Source organism: Monodelphis domestica, chromosome 8 (assembly GCF_027887165.1).
Source record: "Monodelphis domestica isolate mMonDom1 chromosome 8, mMonDom1.pri, whole genome shotgun sequence".
Taxonomy (NCBI): domain Eukaryota; kingdom Metazoa; phylum Chordata; class Mammalia; order Didelphimorphia; family Didelphidae; genus Monodelphis; species Monodelphis domestica.
In genome coordinates, this window is record NC_077234.1 from 35,783,023 (window position 1) to 35,808,567 (window position 25,545).

Below are 25,545 nucleotides of genomic sequence, written 5' to 3' on the forward strand. Positions count from 1 at the left end.
AAGACCTATCTGTTTTCATTTTTTTAAGTTAAAATTTTATTTAAATTTATTTATTTAAACTTAAATGTTACATATTTTAAATATACATATTTTAAAATTCCCAGAACTTATCATAATGTTTTGTACAAATTAATTTTTCAGAAATTAATTTTTCATCAAGCACAAAAGCACTTGATGAATTAAATTGGGGCTTTAGGCTTCTGCATATTTGACCACTATCAACAGATCTTTCCCTTTAGCTCTCTGGAAGCAGGATTTTGCTCCTCTATATACAATGTTTACTGGCATTTGTCACTAAATTCTCAACCCAATACCATTTAATAGTTAACTATGAGCTGCTAAAAGAATATAGGTTCCCTTCAGTGCCCATGATGTTCCAAGCTGATGCATCTGTCATTTTAAATTTAAATCTGTATTACTTAGCTGTCTAAAACTTTACACACAAGTAACAGAGTTATCTATCTTTTTTTCCCCCTTGTGGTTTAAAAAATTACCATCATCATTACCTTTTATACTGTGCTAAATGCTCCAGTGCATATATTGATATAGATATTCTTTGATACATTAGTACAACTGGCCTTTCTTTAATGGAGGCATCTCTTCCTTCAACCTTTCTGCCCCCTCTAGCTCTGACCCTGGTCTTCCTTTAAAGCTTCTGAAATCTATGCCAATAAATCAAAGATCTGCAATTGACTTTTTATGGGGATGTCTCTAATCCCACACTCCTTAGAATTCTAGATTATGAAGGAATTGCCTGAAGCTTCCATGGGAAAGACTTGAATCCAGGACTTCCAGAATCTAAACACATTCCTTTGTCCATTAAACTAGGCTACCTTAACTTTTGAGTGCTCTTATGCCTCGAATACTCTCTCTCCCCATTTGTGCCTCATGAAATATTCAGTTCCTTTCAGCCTCCTCCTACAGGAAGCCTTTTCTAAACCTCCTAGATATCAATGCTTTCCATCATCACTTACCAGAATGCTTTATTACATTATATTTATTTTGGATACTTTTGTCTAGGCTTATTAGTCTATGTGTTGTTTCCCTTTAGTAGAAAATGGTGAGCTTCTCCAAAAGAGGGACTTTTTTATTTTTCTCCTCATATCTCAGTACCCCACACAATGCCTAGCATTATAAATATATAAATTATATTTGTAAAAAAGAGCATAAATGCTTGCTGAACTGAATATATAATAATAATACAGTTTTTTTCCCAAGTCTTACTCTTTGTGATCTCATTTAGGGTTTTCTTGGCAAAGACATAGGAATGGTTTGCCATTTTCTTTTCCAGCTTATTTTTCAGATGAGGAAACTAAGGCAAACAGGGTTAAATGACTTGCCTAGGTCAAAGAGCTAAAAGTGTCTGAGATCAGATTTGAATTCAGGGAGATGAATCTTCTTGACATTTTTTCCACTGTCCCACCTAATATTTACTTAGTGCTTCAATGTATTGTTTTATTCTACCCATCCAATTATTTATCATTTAACTCTTCATCTCTCTGTCCACCTAGCATCCATCCATCCATCCATCCATCCATCCATCCATCTATTCATCCCTTTCTCTATCACCTCTCTTCTCCTTCTTTCACTCTCTTCCTTCCCTTCTTCTCCCCTTTCTCCATAATTTTAGACATAGATATGTGTACATATTAATACATGTATATACTTAAATATGGATATTATATATAAATGTGGACATATCTATCTGCTTCTATGTAAACACATATGTTTGTGTCTAATGCTGACTCCAATAGGTCCTTTCACCAAGTGGTCATGATTCTTGGTAGCTATTTGCATAATTGCAAAATAACTGAATTTGCTGTTTTTTGAGTACATTCGAAGAGTCAACTATTTCACAGAAAGTAGTCCTGGGTGAGCAGCTAAGAGATATGCATTTGGGATGACCTAGATACTACTACTAATAACTACTGACATTTATATGGCACTTCAGAGTTTGTAAAACAGTTTGCACAAAATATTTCATTTGAGTTTCGTCATCCTTTTGAGGTCAGTGCTACAGATACTATTATCATCATTTTGTAGAATGGGAAACTGAAGCTCAGCGGGGTTAAACAGCTTCCTCAGGATCACACAGTCAGTAAAAATCAGAGGCAGGATTAGAACCCAGGACTTCCTAACTCTAAGATGCTATCCATTACATTATGTTATTGCTACCTTGTATATGTCATTGATTATTCTTGGGCCTCAGTTACCTCAGATATAAAGTATTCTGGAAAGAAATTCGGTTAGGAATTCTCTAAATCTCATTAATTCCTGCTCTAAATTTGTATAATTCTATAAAAAATAAATTCTATAAATAAAAAATCAAATAAAAATATTTGTTCTTTCATTGAGTTGACCAAATGGTATGGCATCCTGGAAGGAACCATAAAGAATAATGAAAAATATGGAAGTCATGTGATATAACAGAAAGCACAAGGTGGAAGATGGAAGAGCTGGATCCAAATCCTTGCTCTTTTAATTTCTAGCTATGAGACCTTAAAATAGTCACTATACTTTTGGGACTCACAGTTTCCCCCGATGTAAAGTGATGAGTAAGTTCATTTCCATTCTGAAACCTATAAACTATTTTAGGCAGAGATATCTTGAAATCAAAGATTGGCAAATGAAGATAGAAATAAATCTTTTCAGGGCTTTTAACATGGATTTTTATTAATTTAATTTTCATAAATTACTCATTAGGGACTTATAATATGGAGTCTGAATATTTGGGATGTTATAATTTACCAAGAAGTATATTAAGCTTATATTTCACTCTGAAGAAAACTGGATTAATTAGGTTAATTACAAATGACATGTGCAAAATAATGTTCAACAGTAAACAAAGGTTGCACTTTTGGCTATATAGCATGGCATTTGTCTCTGCTTTATGAATTCTGTGTTTTTTATCTGGCCATCTAAAGGCATATGACGATTTTTATGACTCATTAAACTGTTAGGACTCACTTAGTGCTTGGTAGGGATTCACTCTCTCCTTGGTACACACATGATCCATAAAGATTATGATTTGGGGTTGGTGGGGCAGTTAACTGAAGATGAAAAGAAGAAAGAGGACTAATTGGCAGAGTCTGGAGATAAACAGGAACTTTTCTTTTTTCCTCTTCGGTCAATGACACAGCAAATAGAGTGCAGTCAGGACCTGGAGTCAGTAAGACTCCCTGTTTTGGGTTAAAATCCCAGTCTCAACACTTACTAATTGTGTGACTTGGGACAAGTCACTCAACTCTGTTTGCCCAGTTTCCATATCTGTAAAATGAGCCGGAGAAGGAAGTGGCCAACCACTCCAGTATATCTCTGCCAAGAAAATCCCAAATGGAGTCCCATAGAGTTGTCCATGACTGAACAACAACAAAAGCCCTGTCAGGAGTAACCAGAAGCTTTTGTGGCTGTTGTGAGAAGAACTGGTGGTCTTAGCCTAGGCTTGAATCAAGGGTTATTCCTTTTGTTACATTCCCTTTTGGCACTTTCCACGAACGTCTGGGGCTGAAAGAACATTTTAATGGCTCTCTCGTTTTTTAACCATCCTACTTATGTGTCAGAATTGACTCACTCTGGCTTGGGCTGAAGGTTGAGAAACTTGGAAAAATCCCTTCCAAAAATATACCAATTTCTGATGATAGGGGACTTAAAAAACAAAGCAAAAAAAAAATGAGGGCATCTATTGAGGAAGGCACTGGGAATGAAAAGTCTCCACTCTTCCAAAGAGGCAAGCATGGCATAACCCATCATATAGGTACTACATAGAAAAGTGTCTGGAGTCAAAGAAGCTGGGCTGAAATACGATCTTTTAGGGACTGCCTTGTGAGTCTGTTCATGTCTCCAAGTGGGACTCAGTTTCCTCATCTATAAAATAAGGTAGTTGGACAACATGGCATCTTCCTTCCTACATGATATTGGGAAGATCCTTTATCCACTCCAGGCTTTGGTTGCCTTATCTGTAAATAGAGAGAGTTATGGTAGAGGACTTCCACGTTTTCTTTAAACTCTAAATCTACCATCAAAGTACTCATAGACAGAGCCATTGGTTTTCTGAGGTATAGAGAGGAGGAAATGAGGTCGAGTTGAGTTTTATAACAAGTATTTGGGTCAGACTATGCAGCCCAGAGCAGGAGGATGCTAGCCGACAATGTTAGGGGTTAGAGATTAGTCGACTCTGCTTTAAGTTCATGAGTTTTTAAAATATTTTTAGGGTTGTTGGAACCTTAGACCCAAGTTGTCAAACTTAAGGCTCTCTGACCAAGTGGTCAAACAATACTCCACAGTGTGGCTTGAAACAGATTAAAATCTAATTGGGAACTATTAAAAAATTAAATACAACATAGATAATGTTATTTGTGGTTCCTAAGTCAATATGTTGCCTGCAGGGATCATTTCTACTTGAATTTCGCTCAACTTTCTTGGGACAAAGATAGAGATGAAATTGTATTATCTCAGGCACAATTCTTAAACTGGAAAGATTTGAGAGTGATGAGTATCAGAGAAGATGTTTTATCCTCTACTTGCTGGCCATATGGTCATCAAGTCATTTGAGAAAGACAGTCAGGGTAAAGTTACTTCTAGAGGTCAGTTGTATAGGTGAACCAGCCTTCTGTTTTTATTTTTAGGAAGCCAGGGTTAACTAAATTTCAGTATTGTGAGCACCTACCTCAGTTTTCCCTATGGATCCTGCAAATTCTGTCCATACTGGTCTATGGAGAATTCAAGGATCTGAGATCTCAGTGCTATAGGTAATGACATCCATATCTGCCCTCCTCCTGGAGCTTTTTTCATTGGTGCAGTTAAACCATAAATAAAGCACAGACCATTCAAAATGTGATTTTAAACAGGTAATTTACTGAAAATTAATTCTACCATACTTTTTCCATTACCAGTTGCTATAGCTGCTAATGACTAATTAAACAAATAGATCCACAGAAGCCTCCAATTCAATGTCATCTGATATAGCCTCATGACTGATGTGACTGACCTCTGCTACAAGATATCAACACGTGGCTTTCTAGCTGGGATTCCTAACCTTTTTCTTGACTGTGGACTTTTAGAGTAATCTTTGTATAGACACGAAACAATAGTACAAAGAAAGCAAATTCTGATGAAATGACTTTTAAAAAAGCCATTAATTCATAGACTCCTGCTTTATCAACTTGCTTCTTTTTGGACATTAATAATTGTGGGGAATTCCACAAATAATTAAAAACTCAGTCCACTTTAAAAGTATCAGTATTGGCATGGGTCAAATGGTCCAGTAGTTCAACCCAAACCCAAGAAGAATCCCTCCCCCTACAGCATCCCCAACGAATGGTTGTTTTTTGGTCATTTCAGTCATGTCCAATTCTTCATGACCCCCTTTTAAGGATTTTGTGGCAAAGATACTGGAGTGGTTCGCCATTTCTAGTAAGTGGTTATCCACCACCTTTGATGATGTGGATGATGTGGATGATGTGATATCTGGTAATTGTTGGGGGAAGCCTATTCTACAGAAGCACATCTACTTGTTAGGAAGGATTTCTTAACATGGAGCTTAAACTGACTTCTGATCTTCTACCCTTTGCTCCAGGATCTACCCTAGAGTCAAATAGAAGACATTTAATGCCATCTCCACATGTGTCAACCCTTCAAATACTTGAAGATAGCCATCATGTTCCCTGGGTCTTTTTATTCTCATGTCTAAATATCCCCAGTTTCTTCAGCCAATCTTCATATGACATGGCCTCATGGCCTTGCCCCATTCTGGTTGCCCTCCTCTGGACTCTCTCCAGTTTATCAGCTTTTCAGACAGCTCTAATTTAAGTCTTCTTTATATTTAGCTGAAATGTTTGTGACCCAAAAGTGACCCCTTTCAGACAAAAGCAGCAGCTGAATATCCCAGCCAAAGATGAATGTCTATCTTGTGCTATTGAAGGATTATTCATTTCCATCTGGACACTTACAGGATCACCAATTAACTTTAACAATATACCCTGCAGTATTCACCATATTCCATAGAAATTTATTTTCAATTTCATTTTGTAAGACCCTAAATGGTTTTTATTTCCTTTTTAAATTTGAAAGACATTGGCAAAGAGCAGCTTCCTCAATAAGAATTTTTTAAAAATCCAATCTAGGTAAATTGAACAAATCTAACAAAAAAAAATCATCAAACTACCTGGGCCTTAGCTTCTTCTTTCATAAAAGAAGGATATAGCAGTATATGAATGCAAGTTTCCTTTGGGTTTTAATTCCACTGGATTATTACAAGCCTGAATTGTCATAAATAGGAGTTGTTTCACCTAGAAAAGTAATCACTGGGGTGGGGGGAATTGTGAAGTTAGTGGCTCAGAGAATATGGTGGAGAAAAAGAATGGTGTTGCCATAAGATCCCGTGGAAGGTTTGGACTGGGACCATATTGTGCCGCCATACCTTAGAGGGCTGTGGAGAGTAAATGAACCCTCCCTGTTATTGATTTCTTGGGACTTTGCCGCAGAGGACCTGCCCTAGGTATAGCTCTCTAACCCTGGAGTGTCTACAATACTTACACTGTTCCATTTTCATTATCTTCTCTATCCCACAGAGAAGAAGCCTGTCATCATCTCATTGAAAGGTGGATTTGCCATTGATGCAATTGGATAGAAGGTGACTTAAAAACTGTATTGTGGTTTATACACAGGAAATGGGAAGCCTGCAGGCAGAATGGTTCTAGCTTATAATGCAGAGCTCAAATGCCTCCTTAGAGTAGTAACCAGTGCCAAGAGTGCAGTGCAGTACAGGACAGGACAATGTTTACTAATAAAGCCATTTATATCCTAAAGAGTGACTCCAGCCTAGTGTAACCTTCGAAAAAATTCACAATGCACTCCTGATTAGTGGGATATCTCCCTTTTAAATGATTTGCCAACCATAATTGTTCTTGGAGTTCATAAGCTATACTCCCTGTCCTCCTTTCCGTTATCTTTTCCTGTGTTCATCCATTCATTCATTCATTCATTCATTCATTCATTCATTCGTTCATTCATTCATTCGTTCATTCATTCATTCATTCTTTATTCTTTTAAAAAACTTTTAAAATGACCTACTTGAGATTCTGCAATGTATCATTTTACATGATAGAAAAGATCAGAAGAGTATCATACCTGATGCAACACCTCAAAGAACTTAGGCTTTCATTTTCTTTCTTTGTAGTTTGAGATTTTTGGAAGGGACAAGGTTAAAACAAATTTTGATGCAGGATCAGGCTATCCTGGAATAGTCAACAGTTCTTTCAATAAGAGAATGAAATATAACAGTGGCCACTCTATCGTATCCTATTGCTGAGCTGCACATTGAAGGCTGTGACTCCGCATTTTTGAAAATCCATTTTTTACTTGTCTTCTTTTTATAACCATCACATAATGATCCTATGTCTTTCTTGTCTCACTTAGTGACTAGTAAATCTAATAAATCACTTGTTTTCCATTAAATACATACATGGAGGGCAAGGACTGTTTTTCACTTTGACTTTGTATACCTGGTGCCCATCCAAGCGCCATATACATAGTAGATACTTGACAAATGTTCATGGGATTGGGTTTTAGGATGGGATTAATGAAGTCAGGAGAAGCTGTTAATTACTTCATGAGTTTCTTTGAACAATTGAATTTAATTCACTTCAATAAATGGATGATATACGTGCATAGAGGTGCTTAATAAATGTTTCATTAATCATAGAGTCGAATTTAATTTCCTTTCCCAGATAAGAGTATCATTTTATGAGGGGCCACATATTACTTATCCTCAAGAGCCCCTGAAATAAAGATTTGAGGGCCAGTGGAGGAGAGAATTGGAGGCAGGAGATTCTTTGTTCCATTTAGGTTAAACTCATTTCAGAACTGTCCGCTTGACCTGTCAGCAAGGCCAACTTGAAAGTCTTGTTTCTTACCTGAGTCCCATTGGAATTGATTGGCTTCCTGAGTGAGGTTAATCTAATATTATTACCAAGAATTATTTTATTTTTGAGTTTCTCTTCTAGACCTTGTCTGTTCTTTCTCTGCTTCTAATAGCTATTCCAAGACTACAAAGCAAGATCACAATGAAAAAAAATCTCTATCCAACATGCATGATATTTGGCTCTAGAATATAAATAAGCTTTGTTTCTGTGACAGTTGCAAGCCATATTTAAGCACTACCTTTCTCCTAAGGAAACTTAAAACCTTTCTCAGTGACTGGCTTGCTAATATGTCAAAGCTTCTGAAATGTATTCATGGTTAAGCCTAAGCCGACAACAGATTTGAGGGCCTTTAGAGTTAGATACGTCAACACCAATATATAATTTTAACCAAATATTTTTCATGCTTGACTCAGAAGGCTAGGGGGGAAAGAGAAGAAATGATTATGGAATTCGTTATACACTTTGGGCATCTCAGTGGTATATAAGGAAATGGGCAAGGTGAGTGAACTGAAACATCACTGGAGCACTTCCTGAGGTGTAATAACAATAATAATAATAATAATAATAACAGCAACAATAATAATATTTCCAGAGCCTTTTAAGGTTTAAATAAACACTTTTCTCAATATAATTGTAGAAGAGAACTAGTACAAGCTTATGATGATCATTTTTAGATGAGGACACTTTTGGAAGTGGGGTGACTTGTCCAGGATCACGTGATAGTGAAGATCCTTTTCCCCACTATTCGTAAGATCTCTCCCAACAATTCTACTGAACAATATCTAACATCCTTCTGGAATGTGAGCAAAAATTCTATTGGAAAGGATTCATGGTTCACTTTAGTTATGCAGGATTTTATTATTAAGCTTATTTTGTTGTGATTTTACAGTATCTTTCTTGTAAAACCTAAGATTATGTGGATGATGAGTTAAGAAAGTCAGTTCAGCAGTTCCACAAGCATTTTTTTTAGCATTATTAATACTATTGAAGGCATCACAGAGACAAAACTGAAGCAGCTCCTGTTCTCCAGTTTACAGAATACTGGAGGTCTATATTGGTTTAATTAAGGAAAATATAGCATAAATGTATAGCTATAATATTTTAAGGTTTTTAAAACATGAAATATTGGTGCTAGGTACGAAGTAGTTACTTAATAAATATTTGTGGGATTGGATTGTAGGATGGGATTTTTCATTCTCATCTGATCCTCATTGCAGTCTTCTAAGGAAGAATCTCTAGGTTTGTTTGTTGTTGTTTGTTTGTTTGTTTTTATTTTTTTCATGGCACTCAACCTAGAGATAGGGATGGGGTAAGACCTGTGACTTCATTACTATAGGAAAGAAATGGTAAGAAAAGTTTATCTACCAAAGCAGATTAGTGCCTGGTCTTCAATTTATAATCTGATACTACCACCATTGGTATGATTAACCACTTTTGGGTATCTGGGGGGACTCCTTTCTAAGGAGATAACAAATGGAGAAGGCATTCAATCAATCAGCAAATATTTTATAAGCACCTACTATGGGCCAGGCTCTGGAGACACAAAGAAAGAAACCATCCTTGACCTGAAGGGGGCCATGCTCAAGGAGGAGCTCATTGGAAATCTGCCATCATACCCTTAAAAGGCAGCAGGGAGTAAATGGCCAGTCCTTGGGAATTTCAGGACTGCCCAATCATTTCCCTACTTCAAATTTTCTCAGGTTGTTGCCTCTAAAAAGGAAAAAGCCCAAGAAAGCGAAGCCTTGGACACATTAGGGCCAGCTGTCTTTTTGCTTAAGCAGAGCCATGATGCACTTTCACCTGAATGGAAAGGTTTGCAGAGACAGATCTTTGGGGAAGGCTGGGACTCCAAGGGGAGAGAAAGATGGGGATCAGCCTTGTCCTTTGTATGCTAATGCACTCTGCCAGCCAAACTGAGAATGAATACAGGGAAATTCTGGAACGGCTGCATCTCTCTCCTTATTATCTCCCGAGATGGATTGTTCCAGGCTAAAGGAACATCACCCATGGACCGAATCTCTCCCTGCCCCATGGAGCCTTTACAATCTCCATTTTAATAACACAAACTGCGGGGCAGCCTGACTGCTAGCCCAGCAGTTCTTCAGAAATCTTTCTATTACGGGACAGGATAAAACCATCACTAATACAAACCAACAATATTATTTCCAATGTAAGCATTTTAAAAGGTTGCTTGTATGAGGAAAGACAAATTTCCCGAATTACATGCTATTTTGCAGTTAGTCGGCGATTATACTGTGAATTGTATTACATTGGATGTTACATTGGCTTCTGTGTTGCTCTCAAACACTTGAACTGTGTAAACAGTGTTAGATGTTTGATTAGCATTAATATGAAAGATGGGATGATTAGGTAGGATTTCTTCGGAAAGACCGCATGCTTACTGTGTACCGATCTTTTGTATTAGAGAAAAATAGAACTAGAATTTATCATTCGAAAAAAAATCACTTTGACTCAGTGGGTTATTTTTAAGCTGCAGATTTACTGGGATCTAAGAAATGCAACTCTTTTGTGGTACGTGGAGGGTATTGATGGATATGAAGAATTCTGTTACTTTTCCCCCCACCAATTCCATCTCTTTCTCTCTTACCGTTTATGTTTAAAGCCATTTGATCCCCTTTTCATTCTTGGAAACATGGTTGAAAGTAGGAAATAGGGTTACAGGAGGACTAAGGAAAAGATTATATGATCTCTCATATGTGTCTTCTTCAAGTCTCCATTTCCTTTTCTGTAAAATGAAGGGATTTTACAGAGTCATTCATAAGATTCCTTCGAGCTTGTTACAAACCTTCCTTATTCCCTGCACCTTTTCAATCCTCTACAGTCCCTTTAATCATTACGGTAAGATTCCTTACAGCTATGAATTTTGTGTTCTTCGACTAGCCCCATGTTGACTTAATGTAAACTAGGAAAGAAATGGGCATCCATGAGTATGTGCTAAGAACTTTCTAAGTGATTGGAACAAAGCAAAGCAAATTATCCTTAAATAAACTTATTTTTAATAGTCACCTAAAACTCAGTTTGGCAAAAGAAATACTGAGAACCTACAATATGAGTTCTGATGGCTCTTTGTAGTTCCATTTGGCTAACATCTCTCAAGTAGTTTCTATCACTTTGGTGGCATGCTGCAGAGACAGAAAGATAGAGACAAAAATGCTTTCCACTCTCAAGAGCAGGGTAGGGGTGGGCTAGGGGTATGGTGCTGGGGCCATGAATGCATACATAAAAGCATAATGGCTAGAGTCCTAGACTTGGTGTCAGGAGGATGAGTTTTGACTCCTACAACAGATACCTACTAGCTCAGTGACCTTGGGCACATCATTTACATTCTATGGCTCTCATCTGCCTCATGCGCAATATTATTGGAGGTGGTAGTGGTGATCGAATGGTAGACTCTCTAAGATTTAAATTCATATCCAATAACTCCAATTTATTTTACAAGATTTATTCATAATCACTCAAAGTAGAGGAAATAAAAAGGACAAAAGTGAAAAAGACTGAGTAAGGAGAAGTTTCCCCATTAGTGGGAGAAGAGAAAGAGGGGGTGGGATTACAGAAATTTTATCTCCAAAACATAAGAATGTAAGGTGAAGATGAAAGTGGGACTCTAGGAAATGGAGTCCTGGGGTACAAAATTCTAATTCTCTCCTCTGGGGTCCCTTCCTGCTCTAAAACTGTGATTTTAATACAAAATAATTCCAGAAGTTGATAAACACTTGGCGAATCAGGGAAGGGAGACAATGCATGAGTTGCAGGAAGGCGAAGATTATTTGAAGCAGAAATAGTGGACCTTGATTCAGTTTTTAATGTTTTTTTCTTTCAGAAGTTGTCATTGTTTTGGCCAGGTCAGGCTCTTTGATATCGTCTTTCCTTTATGGAGTTCATTTGCATGGCAGGGATGATTTCTCAGATCAGCAAAAGTCTATTTTTGAGCATTTACATAGCTATCCTTGCTAGGAGCTTTCTCCAATTTTCATTGGCTATTAGTTGGAATATATAGCTTGAGAAGGCCAAAAGCAGAGAAATGTAGAACATTTCAATGATTAGCAATAGATATTTTATGAATTATGAATTTAGAGTGTTTTACTACAACCTACTTCTGCTTCTGGTTCTAGAAATTTAGTAGGAAGATTTATAAAATGATAATCTTCAGTTTTCCATCTTGTATCAAATGGAACCAGAAATGGCCTATTGTTGAAATTGATGTACATGGTCTTTGTTGCCATAAACGCCCATGCAGTGAGTGACTTGTAAAACATCTTGTTGCTGTTCTGTCCATATTAGCTCTTTCATACTAATGATTTATTTTCATTTTCTCCAGGATATCAACCTGCCGCTAACTGGATTTGATTGATCAGAGGGGAATCCAAAATAAATGGCTACTCGCACTGTTCTGCTGCTATGGAAAATGGAACTCCAGTGGCTAATGGGATATGGTTTGATAAAGAACATCAAGTAAAGATGTTTCAAAAAGTGTGAAATCAATGGAAGATCTTTGCTGTTTGAAAAGCTTTTGGAGATTATCCTGACAGGCTCTCCTAGAATCCGGAGGATACTTGCCTTCTTCGGCTGTCTCATTTTTCACGAGTGGATACAAATACTATTATTTCCTTGTCAACTCCACACCTCATGTGGGACCATGGCCCTGCCAACATCCATGTGGCTGAACTGTGCATGGAAAGCAGGGGTGGCACATCTTGTACCCCGGGGATTAGATGCCACACTGGCCCTGTGCATCTTTGGATATTTGCTTCAGGCCTCTGCTGTGTCCTCCCAAAAGCTGGATGATGTTGACCCACTGGTGACGACCAACTTTGGCAAAATAAGAGGGATTAAGAAGGAACTCAATAATGAAATTTTGGGGCCTGTGATTCAGTTTCTTGGGGTTCCATATGCTGCCCCACCCACAGGGGAACGCCGTTTTCAGCCTCCTGAACCCCCATCCTCTTGGTCGGACACCAGAAATGCTACTCAGTTTGCTCCTGTGTGTCCGCAGAACATTATCGATGGCAGGTTGCCAGAAGTGATGCTTCCTGTATGGTTTACTAATAATTTGGATATAGTTTCTTCTTATGTACAAGATCAGAGTGAAGATTGCCTCTATTTAAATATCTATGTCCCAACAGAGGATGGTGAGTTAATTGAAGGAAAAAAAAATCCAGCAAGATCTTTAAAAAAATCTATATCGATATCTATAAATATATTATTCTTATTCTAAATTCTAACAATATTAATTCATGTTTACTGGTAGCAAGCATGGCTTTCTGTTGTTGGCACGAAGGCATTTTCCATGTGTGCATGCGGCTTATTTGTGTGTGTTTGTGTGTGTGCGCATCTGTTTTATTCCCCACCCCACCCATTTCTACTTGTTTTCTTCCCCCCATAGCACGCGTTAAATTTAGGCAGAAATCAGTTCTTAATTCCCATTTCCTTCTCAATGCCTTCAGGGAAAATGCATCAGCCTTCCTCCATTTTGCATGTGCAGGCTCAAGAAATGGGTGATCTTTCGCACTCAATAAAGCGCAGGAGTTTAGATTTAAGTGAGCTAGCGGTATTGCATGCTCCGAGTGTCTGTGATGGAGCTCCATGTTATTTTCTAGTCTTCTATTCATTTTTCAGTAAAAAGAATATCCAAGGAATGTACAAGAAAACCCGGCAAGAAAATTTGTAGAAAAGGAGGTATGTATAAAAGTGGAAACCAAAAACGGGGGAAAAAAAAAAAGCTTGGAGAGGAAGAACAAGATAACACATCCAAAGGATGCTTTGCTGATATGCTGAAGTGAAAGGTTAGGCAATATCTTGTATTTAATGAAGCTTGTCAAGGAATTGAGAGATGGCAGAAGAGGAGAATAGTGGAGTGGATAACTTCTGTAAAGCATCTCTCTCTTTGGTTCCCTGGTGATGGTGGTAGGAGCAACATCTGTGTCTTGGCTTTGTGTTCGTTTCAAGGATGCTGAAAATATTTGTGTATTGGCAAAGAAGCCGGAGCAGAGATCTCTTAATGCCTGAAAATGTATGTTTCTCTGGACATTTTCTCTACATAAAAGCGCTAACTTCCCTGTAGTCTCTTTTTGCCTCTTTATAAAATGCAGAAGGAAACAAAACGTAGTGAGAAACCGATTGTAGGGTTTTTTTCCTCATAGTTTCTCCTATGCAAACTCAAGTTAAACCGATAGTAAAACATTCAGAACATTTTTGCCTTGGTTGTTTGGCCACTGCTGTTGTCAGGTAGTCAATTTCTTCAGACGGTATTTAAATCTTGTTGTCAATTCCCAGCAGAAATGGAGATCTTGCAGATTTTGTCCCAAACATTTGCAGATTTTCAAAATTACTGTAACATTTGTATATTTATGTTCAACAACTTAAAACATGGGAAATAACATGATTCAGAAGCTACAATTAAATCAACCTTTAAAGCATCCTCTAGTTAGATTGTGCAAGTGGAGACATTCACAGCTGCAGGCTTGCTGAGACTTAATATGTCTGAATGTGGCTTGTCCAGACTACATTAAAAAAAAAAAGTTTCCCATTCTGTAAATCACCGAGAGTGTCTTGTCTGCTGGGATGGGAGATTCTTGAAACATTCGTTTGTCTTTACTCATAAGAAAAGAGAAATTTGGGGTTTACTCGTCAGTGTTTGTGGCTTCATGTTCTCGTCTTCTCCAAACTCTTGGCTACTTCAGATCATGTTTTATTATGAAAAATCTCAAGAGCAGCTCAGATTTTTGCTTTGTGTCAACCCGCCAACTGGAGACGGACCACATTTTCTACAGATAGATCTGCATATTGGTGATATTTGCAGTAATGTGGTTCAATATCTCTTCATCCAATGGGACATGCAAATTGAGTGGTGGCAGCATGGTACTATTGAAGAAGATGAGTGTAGAATAAACAGGAGTGTTTTGGATGACTCACAACAAACTATCTTATTTCCCCCAAGCGAGAATAACTAAAATCATTTACATGCCTTATACTAATATACAATGCTGCTGTAGTTATTATCATGTATTTTATCAAGCATGTGTAATTAGCAAGGCAACTTTTCTCTCCTATCACCGAAATGTTGATTCTCAGGCATAAATAAAGATGCGGGTAAAGAATACATAATTATGTAGTATATTATGCAAAAATATTTATGGATAAAATCAAGGAAGGTAACAGGGCCAAAAAAAAAAGTGAGCCCCAAGGTGAACGAGATCCTTCGTCTTGTATACAACCTCAGGTGATTTTTTTTAGTCTAAATCTAAGTCTAGTTTTTCTTTGAAACATTTGTTTGATCCACAATGGACTGGTTCTAGTGGGCTCTTATGTAGGCATCCTTCATTTGCATTAGCAATCTCAAATGGCTTCATCAGAGAAGACAACCTCTTGATGGCATGAACTTCAGGACAATGGACTCACTGTGGTATGTAGAAGTGCCCTGAAAGACTTCTGGTCCCACCCATAAATGAGCAAGAATCTCTTGTAAAAAGTATCCAGCATTTCAACAGCCAGCCTTCATTTTTGATGTCTGATGAATGAGGGAGAAACCTGTTCCTTCTCTGGGTCACTCATTCGATGATTAGTCAGCTCAAATTTTTAGGAAATGTTTCCTCAAGCCTAAATGTGCCTCTCTGCACCTTGCATCCATCCTTCATAGTTCTGCCATCTGGGGCTTGACGGAACAAGCCTCATTAATGTCCACATGCCAGCCTTTCTGAAACCTGAAGAAAGCTCTTGTAGGTGTCCTTCCACCCCGAAGCCTTTTCTCCTGTAGGCTTTCATCCCTGCAAACACACAATCCGGTCACTTCTGTGTACACAAAATATGCAAGTACAAAACCTTACATCTTGGCACTAATCCTTGGGTAGCAGTGTGAGGGCCACTCCAGGTTCTGTGCTACTCTGCTCTAACAAAGAAGATGGGAGCGATGGTATCACTCTAACTTTCTGCACATTTAAATGGCCTTTAAAAATAAAATAAACACCACCCATTCCAGACAGAAAATAATGGTCTCCTTTCTCTCAGGCTTCAGTAGAATGTCCTCTTATCTTTTTCTAAAGTGACAAAGTTCTCATCAGGAAGTTGAATGGTCATGGGCTCATTTGCACAAAAGAACACTGGGCTCTCTCAGGGTTTTTTAAATTTATATACTATCCAATAGAATTTCATCTTCAAAGGAATGATACAGTCTATACATGTCAAACAGATGATAAGGAGAAACATCCAGTGGACCCATGATTTCATAAGGGATGTGCGGATCTTGTTAACTAAGCAGATCTACCTGTAGAACCCATTGTGGCTAGGCAGAGCCCTGATCTATGCCTTCCCAGAAGTTGGTCACAGGGGAGTCCACTCAACATATCAGCAGTTTTCCTCAAGTTCCTTTCATGTTGCTAGAGTGCCAGTGGGGAATTCAAGCAGACTGCAAGATATTCTTCCCTATCCCTTACATGAACAACTCATCTTCTTTCTTGCTCAGGGGATTCTTGGATGAATTCATTTATAGTGTCTTTCAAAATAGACTTTTTCAGTAGACCACAACTCTAATCAGTTAATAAAAGAAAACGAGTTTGACCTCATCCCTCTATCTCTCTTTTTTTTAAAGGTCCAAATGATCTGGAGAGAAATATTCCTGCAAATGTATAAATGAACATACATATATATGGAACATTTTTGTAGATACTATATTCATGCACCCATGTATATAAATCTCTATAATTTCTTATTTACGTAATTATTTCCTACTTAACTGGCAAAGTTCTCCTTTGATGCCAAAAGGTTTTTCCTCCTTTAAAACATTTCCCAATGGCATTTTTTCTCTTCTATCTTTTTATCTTTCCCATGATAGTTTTATCCATGTGCTAATTACTCTCCATTCTTCAGGGTTCTCTGTTCTAGCTAAATCAAAGGAAGGGATATAACCAAAATGGAAAGAATTTCTTCCTTCCTTCGTTTGTTCGTACGTTTGTTCCTTCCTTCCTTCCTTTTTATAATTCTTTTTTTATTTATAGAAGCATAGCTCTTAATATTTCTCCTTGTTTGATGATATTTTAGGCAAGTTGGTGCAACATGACCTGTCTCTAGGCTAATGGAGGCTAAGGGAAAGCATAGATAGTTAAAAGCCAGAGATCATTGAAAATAGCCAGGGTTGTAGAGTGGGTTATATTCTGGCACTGGAATCAAGAAGACTTGGGTTTGAGTTTGGCCTTTAACACTTTCTAGCTGTGTGGCTCCAGGGAAATCAATTTACCATTTGGGGCTTCAGTTGCTGCGTCCCTAAAATGAGTGCTTTAGATTGAACAGAATCTGGAGTTTCCTCATAACTATTAATTATGCTCCTATAACAAATTTTGACCAATGGCTTCGTAATCCACTCAGCACATTTGACAAAACCAATGAGGTAAAACCATTAACCATTCAGACAAGGGAAGAATGACAGGGACTTGGCTCCAGAGTCCTTCCTTTGCCTGGCCTCACCCATTCCCACCCCAACCCATGCTAGCATCTTCCCATGACACCTCACTTACTGGCCAAGAGATCTGGTGTTCCAGTCTCTTCCTCCACCAGGTTTTCTATCCTTCTCTCTTTCCCTTCCTACACAAACAATTGAATTTGTCATAAAAATTGTTTTAAGGGTGGGTTTCCTGCTCCTTTTTCCTAGGAATGTGTTGGGAACCTTGCCTTAGCCTTACTCCCCGATGGAGCGTCTAAAAATTCCAGAGCAAGTGAATGCGATGCAATAAGGTCGGGCCATCTGCACACCGATTAATCAGCCTACGAATATTTATGTGGTTATCTTCAGTTCTTTAGGCATTTGTAGCTACTTTCTCATCAGTGCTTCCAAAATGAGTACAGCATGTGTTATCCTTTATGTTGTTCAGGAAATGATTAGATGTTCTCTTTCCCATTTCTCCTGTCTCTTCAGTATTTCATAGGAGTTTAGATTTATACCAGCATCCCTGGTATAATTTCTTGTACTTTCTTCCATTTTGTTCCTAGCTTATTTGTAAGAATTTCATTTGTTACAGTTGCATTTAATATCTTTTTGTACAATGTAATGTAAGTTTATTTCAAGAGCTTTTCCATAAAATAAGGTCTTTTTAAAGATAAGAGAAACAAGTTTTCTAAATGTGGGCATAATTCTGATTGTACTCAGTCTATATGCCAGCAGAGGAGAGTAGAGGGTAAATCAGAGTGATTGGAGGAACAATAGTTTGTAAATCTCTGATTTCTCTGATTCTCTGGGTACAATAAGCTTGCGTCCATAGACATCAGTGGCAAATCTCTGAGCAGAGCAGATAAGAACTGTGTTTGTGTAGGACCAAGCCGATGGAATGAAGAAATTGAAACTGATGGGAAAGTTGAATTTTCCCACCAGGAATAGCATTTCCTTTACCTTCTACCCACTTCTAGGGTACAGATGGAAAGTAATAGGGAATGCTCTTATTGAGTAGGTGATGCAGGCTGAACCAGAACTGAGGTATCTGACCTCATCCGGGAGTCATGTATCAACCAAGTTAGCTAAAGGCTTATCTACAAGAACAATCAAGAAATAAAACCCAGAGCCTGAAAATGAATGAGATCGGAAGGCTCTGAAGAAACAGCATCAATCGTCCCATTGTTTCCTGACAGATGCTGAGAGTGTCCTGAAGCAGATAATTAAACGATCATTTGAGTTGTCCAATTCAATTTATTTTTCATAGACTATTTCCTTTCATATGATGAAATTTGGGGTAAAATTAAAAAAACCAACAAAACTAACAAATTCATGGTAGGAATTGCCTTTTCTTTCTAGTCTTCCCTTTTCACTCCTGTCTTGTTTCACATCTTGTTTACACATCTTTATATGATGCTGGGTACAATAATTGCTAAATATTTTTTTTCTGTTCTACTTTAGGGTGTTCCTCTGTGCCTTACCAGAAAGTGTTTGGGTAGCATTATTTCCTCAATTATTTTATTTTTATTTTTGTGCCTACTTCCTTAATGTTAAGATAGCCTAAAAAAAGTCGATTGTGAACTGACTGGTTTTCTTGCCTCTACAGTTTATTTCTTGCTGCTCGTGTTGTAATGAAAGGGGAATTTGTTATTGCTGGTCACATAACTTCTTCTGGATTCAGGGATTCCTTTGCCAATTATGTCAAGTGCTATGTAGGAGAGTAAAAATGTTCTTTGTTGTGTTCACCCTTGTTCTTGTTTGGGTTGTGTACAGGCTTATGTGTCGTTCAGGATTGTAAAGAAATTTTAAAATGTTTTCCCTAAAAATCACATTTATATTTCATAAAAATCAAACTGTGTTTAGATGGGCTATATCCTACTAGATGATGAATTGCAAACTCAAATAGAAACTTAAATTTGTGCTTTATTAAAAATAAGGAACAGTATCATTCTAGGCAGTTATTCATGGTTATATTAAGGATCATAGATTTATAACAACAAAAAAGAGATCTTAAGGGCCATCTCCTCCAGCTCTCTTGTTTTAGAGATGATGAAACTGAGATTTAGGAAGATGCATTGAGTTGCTCAAAGTCATACAGGTAACAATTTTCAGAGTATTTGAACCCAAATACAAACACACACACATCTTTTCTCCCAGATATAGAATACATAGGTCTCTGAAGTAGTTGATCTTTTAGATATATTGATAACTATTTCTATCTAACTGGCTTCCTTTTGACCCCATGTATTTGACCCCATGTATTTGAAGCAATTACAATATTATCATAAGAAAGTGACCATTGTCTATTAAGGAGGTTTATGGTCCCCAAAGATTAAGAATACTTGATATAGATACTGTTTAATTGATTCTCAATTTATTAACATCAACCAATATGAACATCATTTAAATTGATCATCCTCCTCTTCAAAAGCTGAATGATGTACACTTTTAGAAGGAGTAACCAAGTCAATATTCTACATAGAATTAGGGGGAAGAAGATGATGCTAATTCCCCTCCCATCATCTTTTTTAGCAGGTGCTGACACATGTCTCCCAATCTTCTGCTTTCCCTTTCTTTTTTTCTTTCTCCTTTTCTGGAAGTCCAAAGTGGATAATGTTGGATGATGGGGAACAATTCCTGTTCTCCCCCCTTTCCATGTGACATTCTGATCAGTTGTGATTTCTGTACTTAAATGCCCCAATGGGTCCTTTGAAATTTCAATGCTTCTTTATCAGTTCAAAATTTTATTATAAATCACACTCATTTTTCATCCCAATGTGCTTTTTATCACCAGTACTCATCAATCACAGGTTCTTCAGCTGCTCTTATCAATGTCCCCCTCTCCCTCCTGGAAGTCTGCACCCTTTCAATATCCCTTTAACTCATTAAGAACTCTTAGCTACAGCCTTGTAGAAATAGAAGGATAATAAGGCTTAACTGTGTACATGCTTGCAAGTATCTATTAAAAGTCAGCCCTCCTGGAAAGTTTTCTTTGACCACCTTCTCATTTCCCCCCAAAGTCTTTGTCCAGAACATATAGGAGTGATCTTTTTAAAATGGAAATATAAAAACAGAATAGAAAGAAGACTTAGAGCATGTGAGCAAAATCTTATTATGAACTGCAAAAAACAAAGTCTTTTTACCTTTGCCATAGCTTTGTATCAAAATGACCCTTATAAGTGGGATATCTACAGGGACTCTCTCTCTCTCTCTCTCTCTCTCTCTCTCTCTCTCTCTCTCTCTCTCTCTCTCTCTCTCTCTCTCTCTCTCTCTCTCTCTCTCCCTCTCTCTCTCTCTCCTCTTCTGTCTCCTCTTCTCTGTCTCCTTCTCCATCTCTGTCTTTCTGTCTCTGTCTCTGTCTCTGTCTGTCTCTGTCTGTCTCTCTCTCTCTGTCTCTCCCTTTTTCTGTCTATCTGCATACCTATGATCATGTTTTGACCATATTGCTAGGGCTTTTCTATTTGGCCCATTAAATGTATTATTATTATTATTTTATTATGTATTATGAGTATCCTTCCCATAATGATACCAAGTTAGCCAGAGATTCCAAATTTATTCCAGTAGCCATTGAGAGGAAATATTGTGCAATATTAAAGGACCTGAGTTCTAACCTCAGTTTATTTCTTAAGTTTAAAAAATTTTTCTCCCCACTAACCTCAGTTTAGATTGTAGAATTTAAAGGTGGAAGGGATTTCCACCATTGTGTCCTGTACTTTCATTTCACAGAGCAGAAAAATTAAGACGCAAGGAGCAGATATGACTTAGCAAGGTCATCTGTGTAGCAAGTAGAATTGGAATTAGAACACATATCTTCTGTTCCCTGAACTATCCAAAGTCTGTTACTCTAACAAGAGTTAGTAATGTAAGGTTCTTTGAACACACACACACACACACACACACACGCACGCACACGCACGCACACACGCACGCACGCACGCATGCACAGAGTTTTGGCAATGGAATCCTAGCAATGGAATTGTTGTGCCAAAAGATATGAGTTGCCATATGATTGAGTGATTATTTCTATATTGAACTTCAAAATATTTTCCTCAGTGTGCAGGTCTGCCAACAATGTATTAGAGTGTCTGTTATTAACTGACTTATCAGTATTTTTATGTTGATAACTTTTGAAACTCAGAGATTTTATGGTTTCATGCTCTATATTTATTATTTAAATATTGCTATTTCTTAAATGCTCTACATTTCATATCATAGTTAAGAATGTTCTGAAATATAATTTATTACTTGACTATAATTTAAAAATCAGTCCAGAAGATTTCATTAAGTGCTTCACCTGTTCTAGGCACTCTGCAAAGTGCTTGGGTTACAAATACAAATAAAAAAGAAAAATAATCCCTGCTCTCTAGGAGCTTACATTCTTCTTCTTCTTTTTTTTTTTTCCAAATCATTACCTTCCATCCAAGGCAGAAGAGTGGTAAGGGCTAGGCAATGGGGGTTAAGTGACTTGCCCAGGATCACACAGCTGGGAAGTGTCTGAGAACAGATTTGAACCCAGGGCCTCCCATCTCTAGGTCTGACTCTCAATCCACTGAGCCACCCAGCTGCCCCCTAGGAGCTTACATTCTAAGGGAGGAAGATAACATAAAAAGTGAACTTATGGAAAAGATACAGTCAAGGCACAGTGGTAAAAATCTAGAGAGTAAGAAGCAGAGGCTGGAGAGGAATACTAGATGGACTAATTCACCAATAAGAGGTCTCAGGCTCCAGGGTGGAAAAGCAAGACATATTTGGTGGTGAAGTCCATAGAGTCGAAAGCCCAACTGAGAGGAATCATAATGGATATTATAGAGACATTTATAGTTAAATAATTAATGAAAAAAATGGAGCCACCAGACTGATAATACCAGCAATAACAGCAACCATCAAGCTAACAGCTGGCAGACTGGAATTTGATCTGAAGACATGAAAAATTTGAACTCTACTCAGAGTCAGCTGACTCGGGCTTGTGTCCTTGCTCTGATGCTAGCTGATTTTGGCCAAGTCTTCAACCTCTCTTGGGCTTAGTTCCCTCCTCTGGACAAAAAGGACAATGAAAGTTACAGGGCTATAATGAAAGCATTTTGTGGATTGTTCCAAAAATGTGCAATAGAATTAAATTGACCCATCAACAAGCATGTATAAAGGGTCTGACTTGTGCCAGGAGGATGGGTAGACATTGGAGATACCAAGACAAAAGTGGAATATTTCTCCATACAGATCTGGTACTGGCTGTCACTTGTCCATTCCAATCTCAGCTCCTTGAGGGCAGGGACTCTTCCCTTTCTTTGTATTCTCAGAATTTAGTGTAAGCTTGGCACATAGTAGGCACTTAAATGACAGTTGACTGATTGATTCAGGGATTTGGAGTCAAGTTCCACTCAAACTTTAGCCTCTTGAAAATGCTTGGAAACATAGCCTCCATTTAGGTTTATTTTCATCAGATTAGGTATTTGAACAAAGGCCTTCTAAAAAAGAAATTTCGATTTAAGAACTATTTATGTATTTACTGTAATTCTCTTCATCTGGTATGTATGTAATTATAGCATTAGAGCATTTAATTACAGCCAGTGTTGGTGAAGCATGATAAGTAAGTTAAGTAAGTGCTGGAAAAATCTGCTGCTGTAAATGGCAGACGATGAGCACAGGGTCATTCTCTCGGTATGGTTCTTATTTTCAAAAATAGAAATGCTTTTCATCAGCATTAGTCTTGCACGTTCTCTTGTGTGCTGAGGGGAGCAAGGGGTGGCTTGAAGAAGTTGAAGGTCTTGATACAGAGGAAGGAGGAGACTTTTCCTGTTCTGATTTCATGCCTTCCATGGCAGTGACTGTAGCTGCCAGACTCTGGAGCAAATCCTCTCAAGTCTTGCTTCCTTTTTGTTAGGGCTACAAATTATAAATCAATTAACTAATATCTGGTAAGCACCTACTATGTGCCAAGACCTGGGACTACAAAGACAAAAGCAAGACAGCCACTGTACCTAAGGAGCTTCCATTCTGATGTGGGAGATGCTACGTATGTATATGATTATTTACTGAGGACAGTGGCTCGGTGAATAAGGTTCAGAGTCTAGAGAAGAAATTTACCTTCTTGCATTCAAATCCAGCCTCAGATACTTACTAGCTGTTTGGCCTCAGAGCAAGTCACTCAGCCCTGTCTGCCACAGTTTTCTCGTTTATAAAATGAACTGGAGAAGGGAATGGCAAACCACCCCAGCACCTTTGCCAAGAAAACTCCAAAGGACATCATGAACAGCCACACACAACTGAGAGGACTGAACAGCAACAATATGGCCTCCAAATTTTACTTTGAAGCTGTCAACTAGAGGAATGATCTCTGAACCGTGAGACAGGCATGCCTGGGTTTGTTTTCTACCTCTGATATTTCTTTTCTATTTACAAGTTTCTCAGCATCATGGAGCCCAGCTTTACTCATTTATTTGAGAGGGGCATGTTTATACTATTGATCTAAGAGAATTGTGAAAAAGAATGCTCTTGAGAAATCTTAAAGTTCTATAGTGATGTGAGTTGGATCATGCCTTTATCCTTCCTGAATGGAATTTCCCCCCATATTAAAATTATCCTTAGTCTCATTTCCCCCCCCTAGAAAATAGAAATAGTCCACTGACAAGCCACTATCCTATCATTATTCCATTATGCTTAATGTTTAAATGGATATCACATATAATATAAATATGCATTTATTACTTGTAATATTTTAAAATAAGAATTTAGTATTCAAACTTTCCCAGAAACAATGAAAAAAACCACTTCTGACATAAACTCATTCTTGGTAGGCTAATGGAGAACATCTTTTGAACAACTGCCATAATAGACTGGAAGGAAGACATCTGCTTAGTCCTGTTCTTACTGTTCCTTGGCTATGACCTCCCACCTCTGGGCCTCGTGTCTCTGAACTGGTCATCATCTGGGCCTGCAGTGCTCTTCCTCCTCACCTCTGTCTCTAGTTTCTTTCAACATAGCTAAAATCCCACCTTCTTCCAGAGTCCTTTCCCCAGCCCCCTTCTTCCTTCCTCCTCCAAGCTCATGTACCAGTGTCCTTCTGAAATGACTTTCCATCTACTTTCGTTTGTTCATGGTTGTTTTCATGGTGTCTCCCCAATTGGAGTGGGAGCTTCTTGAGGGCACGGGCTGTTTTCCTCTTTCTTTGTTCTCTCAGCTGTTAGCATAGGGTACACCAGAGGTTGTTCATGACTCTTGGTTGATGATGATGTTGACACTGATGATCCTGTTCTCATATAGCTGATTTTCCCCACTAGTCCTCTTTAAGAATTTTTCATTCCACATAGATAATTTGGGACAGGGACATCTATCAAAATGTGAAACAATGAAGCCAGAGCTTCCTCCAGAGAGGAGAGTTGAGCAGCACTGGTAGAACTGGCAGACACATATTCCCTTTAGAGTCTTGTACATATGTGAGCCTCTATAGTATAGCCATTGCAACCAGACAAAGGTGGGCAGGGTGATTGCAATAATTGCATTTCTTTTTTTTTGCAGTGAGAGCAACAAAAACATTCTAATAATTCATGTTCAAATAACTCTTTAAGTCTTGTAAAATTTTTATATACCATATCTTATTTGATCCTCATAGGGGCCTAGTGAAGTATGTACCAGCCTGTGCCCTTTTTACAGGGGAGGAATCTGAGTGTCAGAGACTTTTATGGCTAGGCTCACATGCCTAGCAAGTTTCCGAGGCAGGGTTTTGACCCTAGGGCTTCCTAACTCCAAACTCATTAGGAACGAGTTCTAGTCTCAATACCAAACCCTAATTCTTTCTATTTTGAGGCCCAATCTCATTGTCTGTGCCAAGTATCCCAACTGTTATCATCAATAGTGACTGGAATATTTGGCATGTGCATGTAAATTATATGTGTATGTATATAGATGCATGTATGTTGTATACATACATATATAGGTACACATATTTATAGAAATATGAGAGAAAGAGAGACAGAGAGAGAGAGAGAGACAGAGGCAGAGAGACAGAGACAGAGAGAGACAGAGAGAGAGACAGAGAGAGAAAGAGAGAGAGAAAGAGAGACAGAGAGAGACAGAGGCAGAGAGACAGAGACAGAGAGAGAGAGAGAAAGAGAGACAGAGAGAGAGAAAGAGAGACAGAGAGAGAGAGAGAAAGAGAGACAGAGAGAGAGAAAGAGAGACAGAGAGAGA

At 38.0% G+C, this 25,545-nt stretch overlaps 1 protein-coding gene across 13 annotated transcripts in view; it reads left to right on the top strand.

The window, feature by feature from the left end:
• NLGN1 (neuroligin 1) overlaps window positions 1-25,545 on the top strand; it is a 1,017,320-nt gene that overhangs the window by 223,353 nt on the left and 768,422 nt on the right. For 7 of the 13 annotated variants that reach the window (XM_007501938.3, XM_056806787.1, XM_056806791.1 and 4 more), the window contains exon 2: window positions 12,262-13,072. In XM_007501938.3, coding sequence (XP_007502000.2) covers window positions 12,580-13,072 — 493 coding nt within the window. In that variant the 5' untranslated portion in view covers window positions 12,262-12,579. 13 annotated transcript variants of the gene reach the window in all.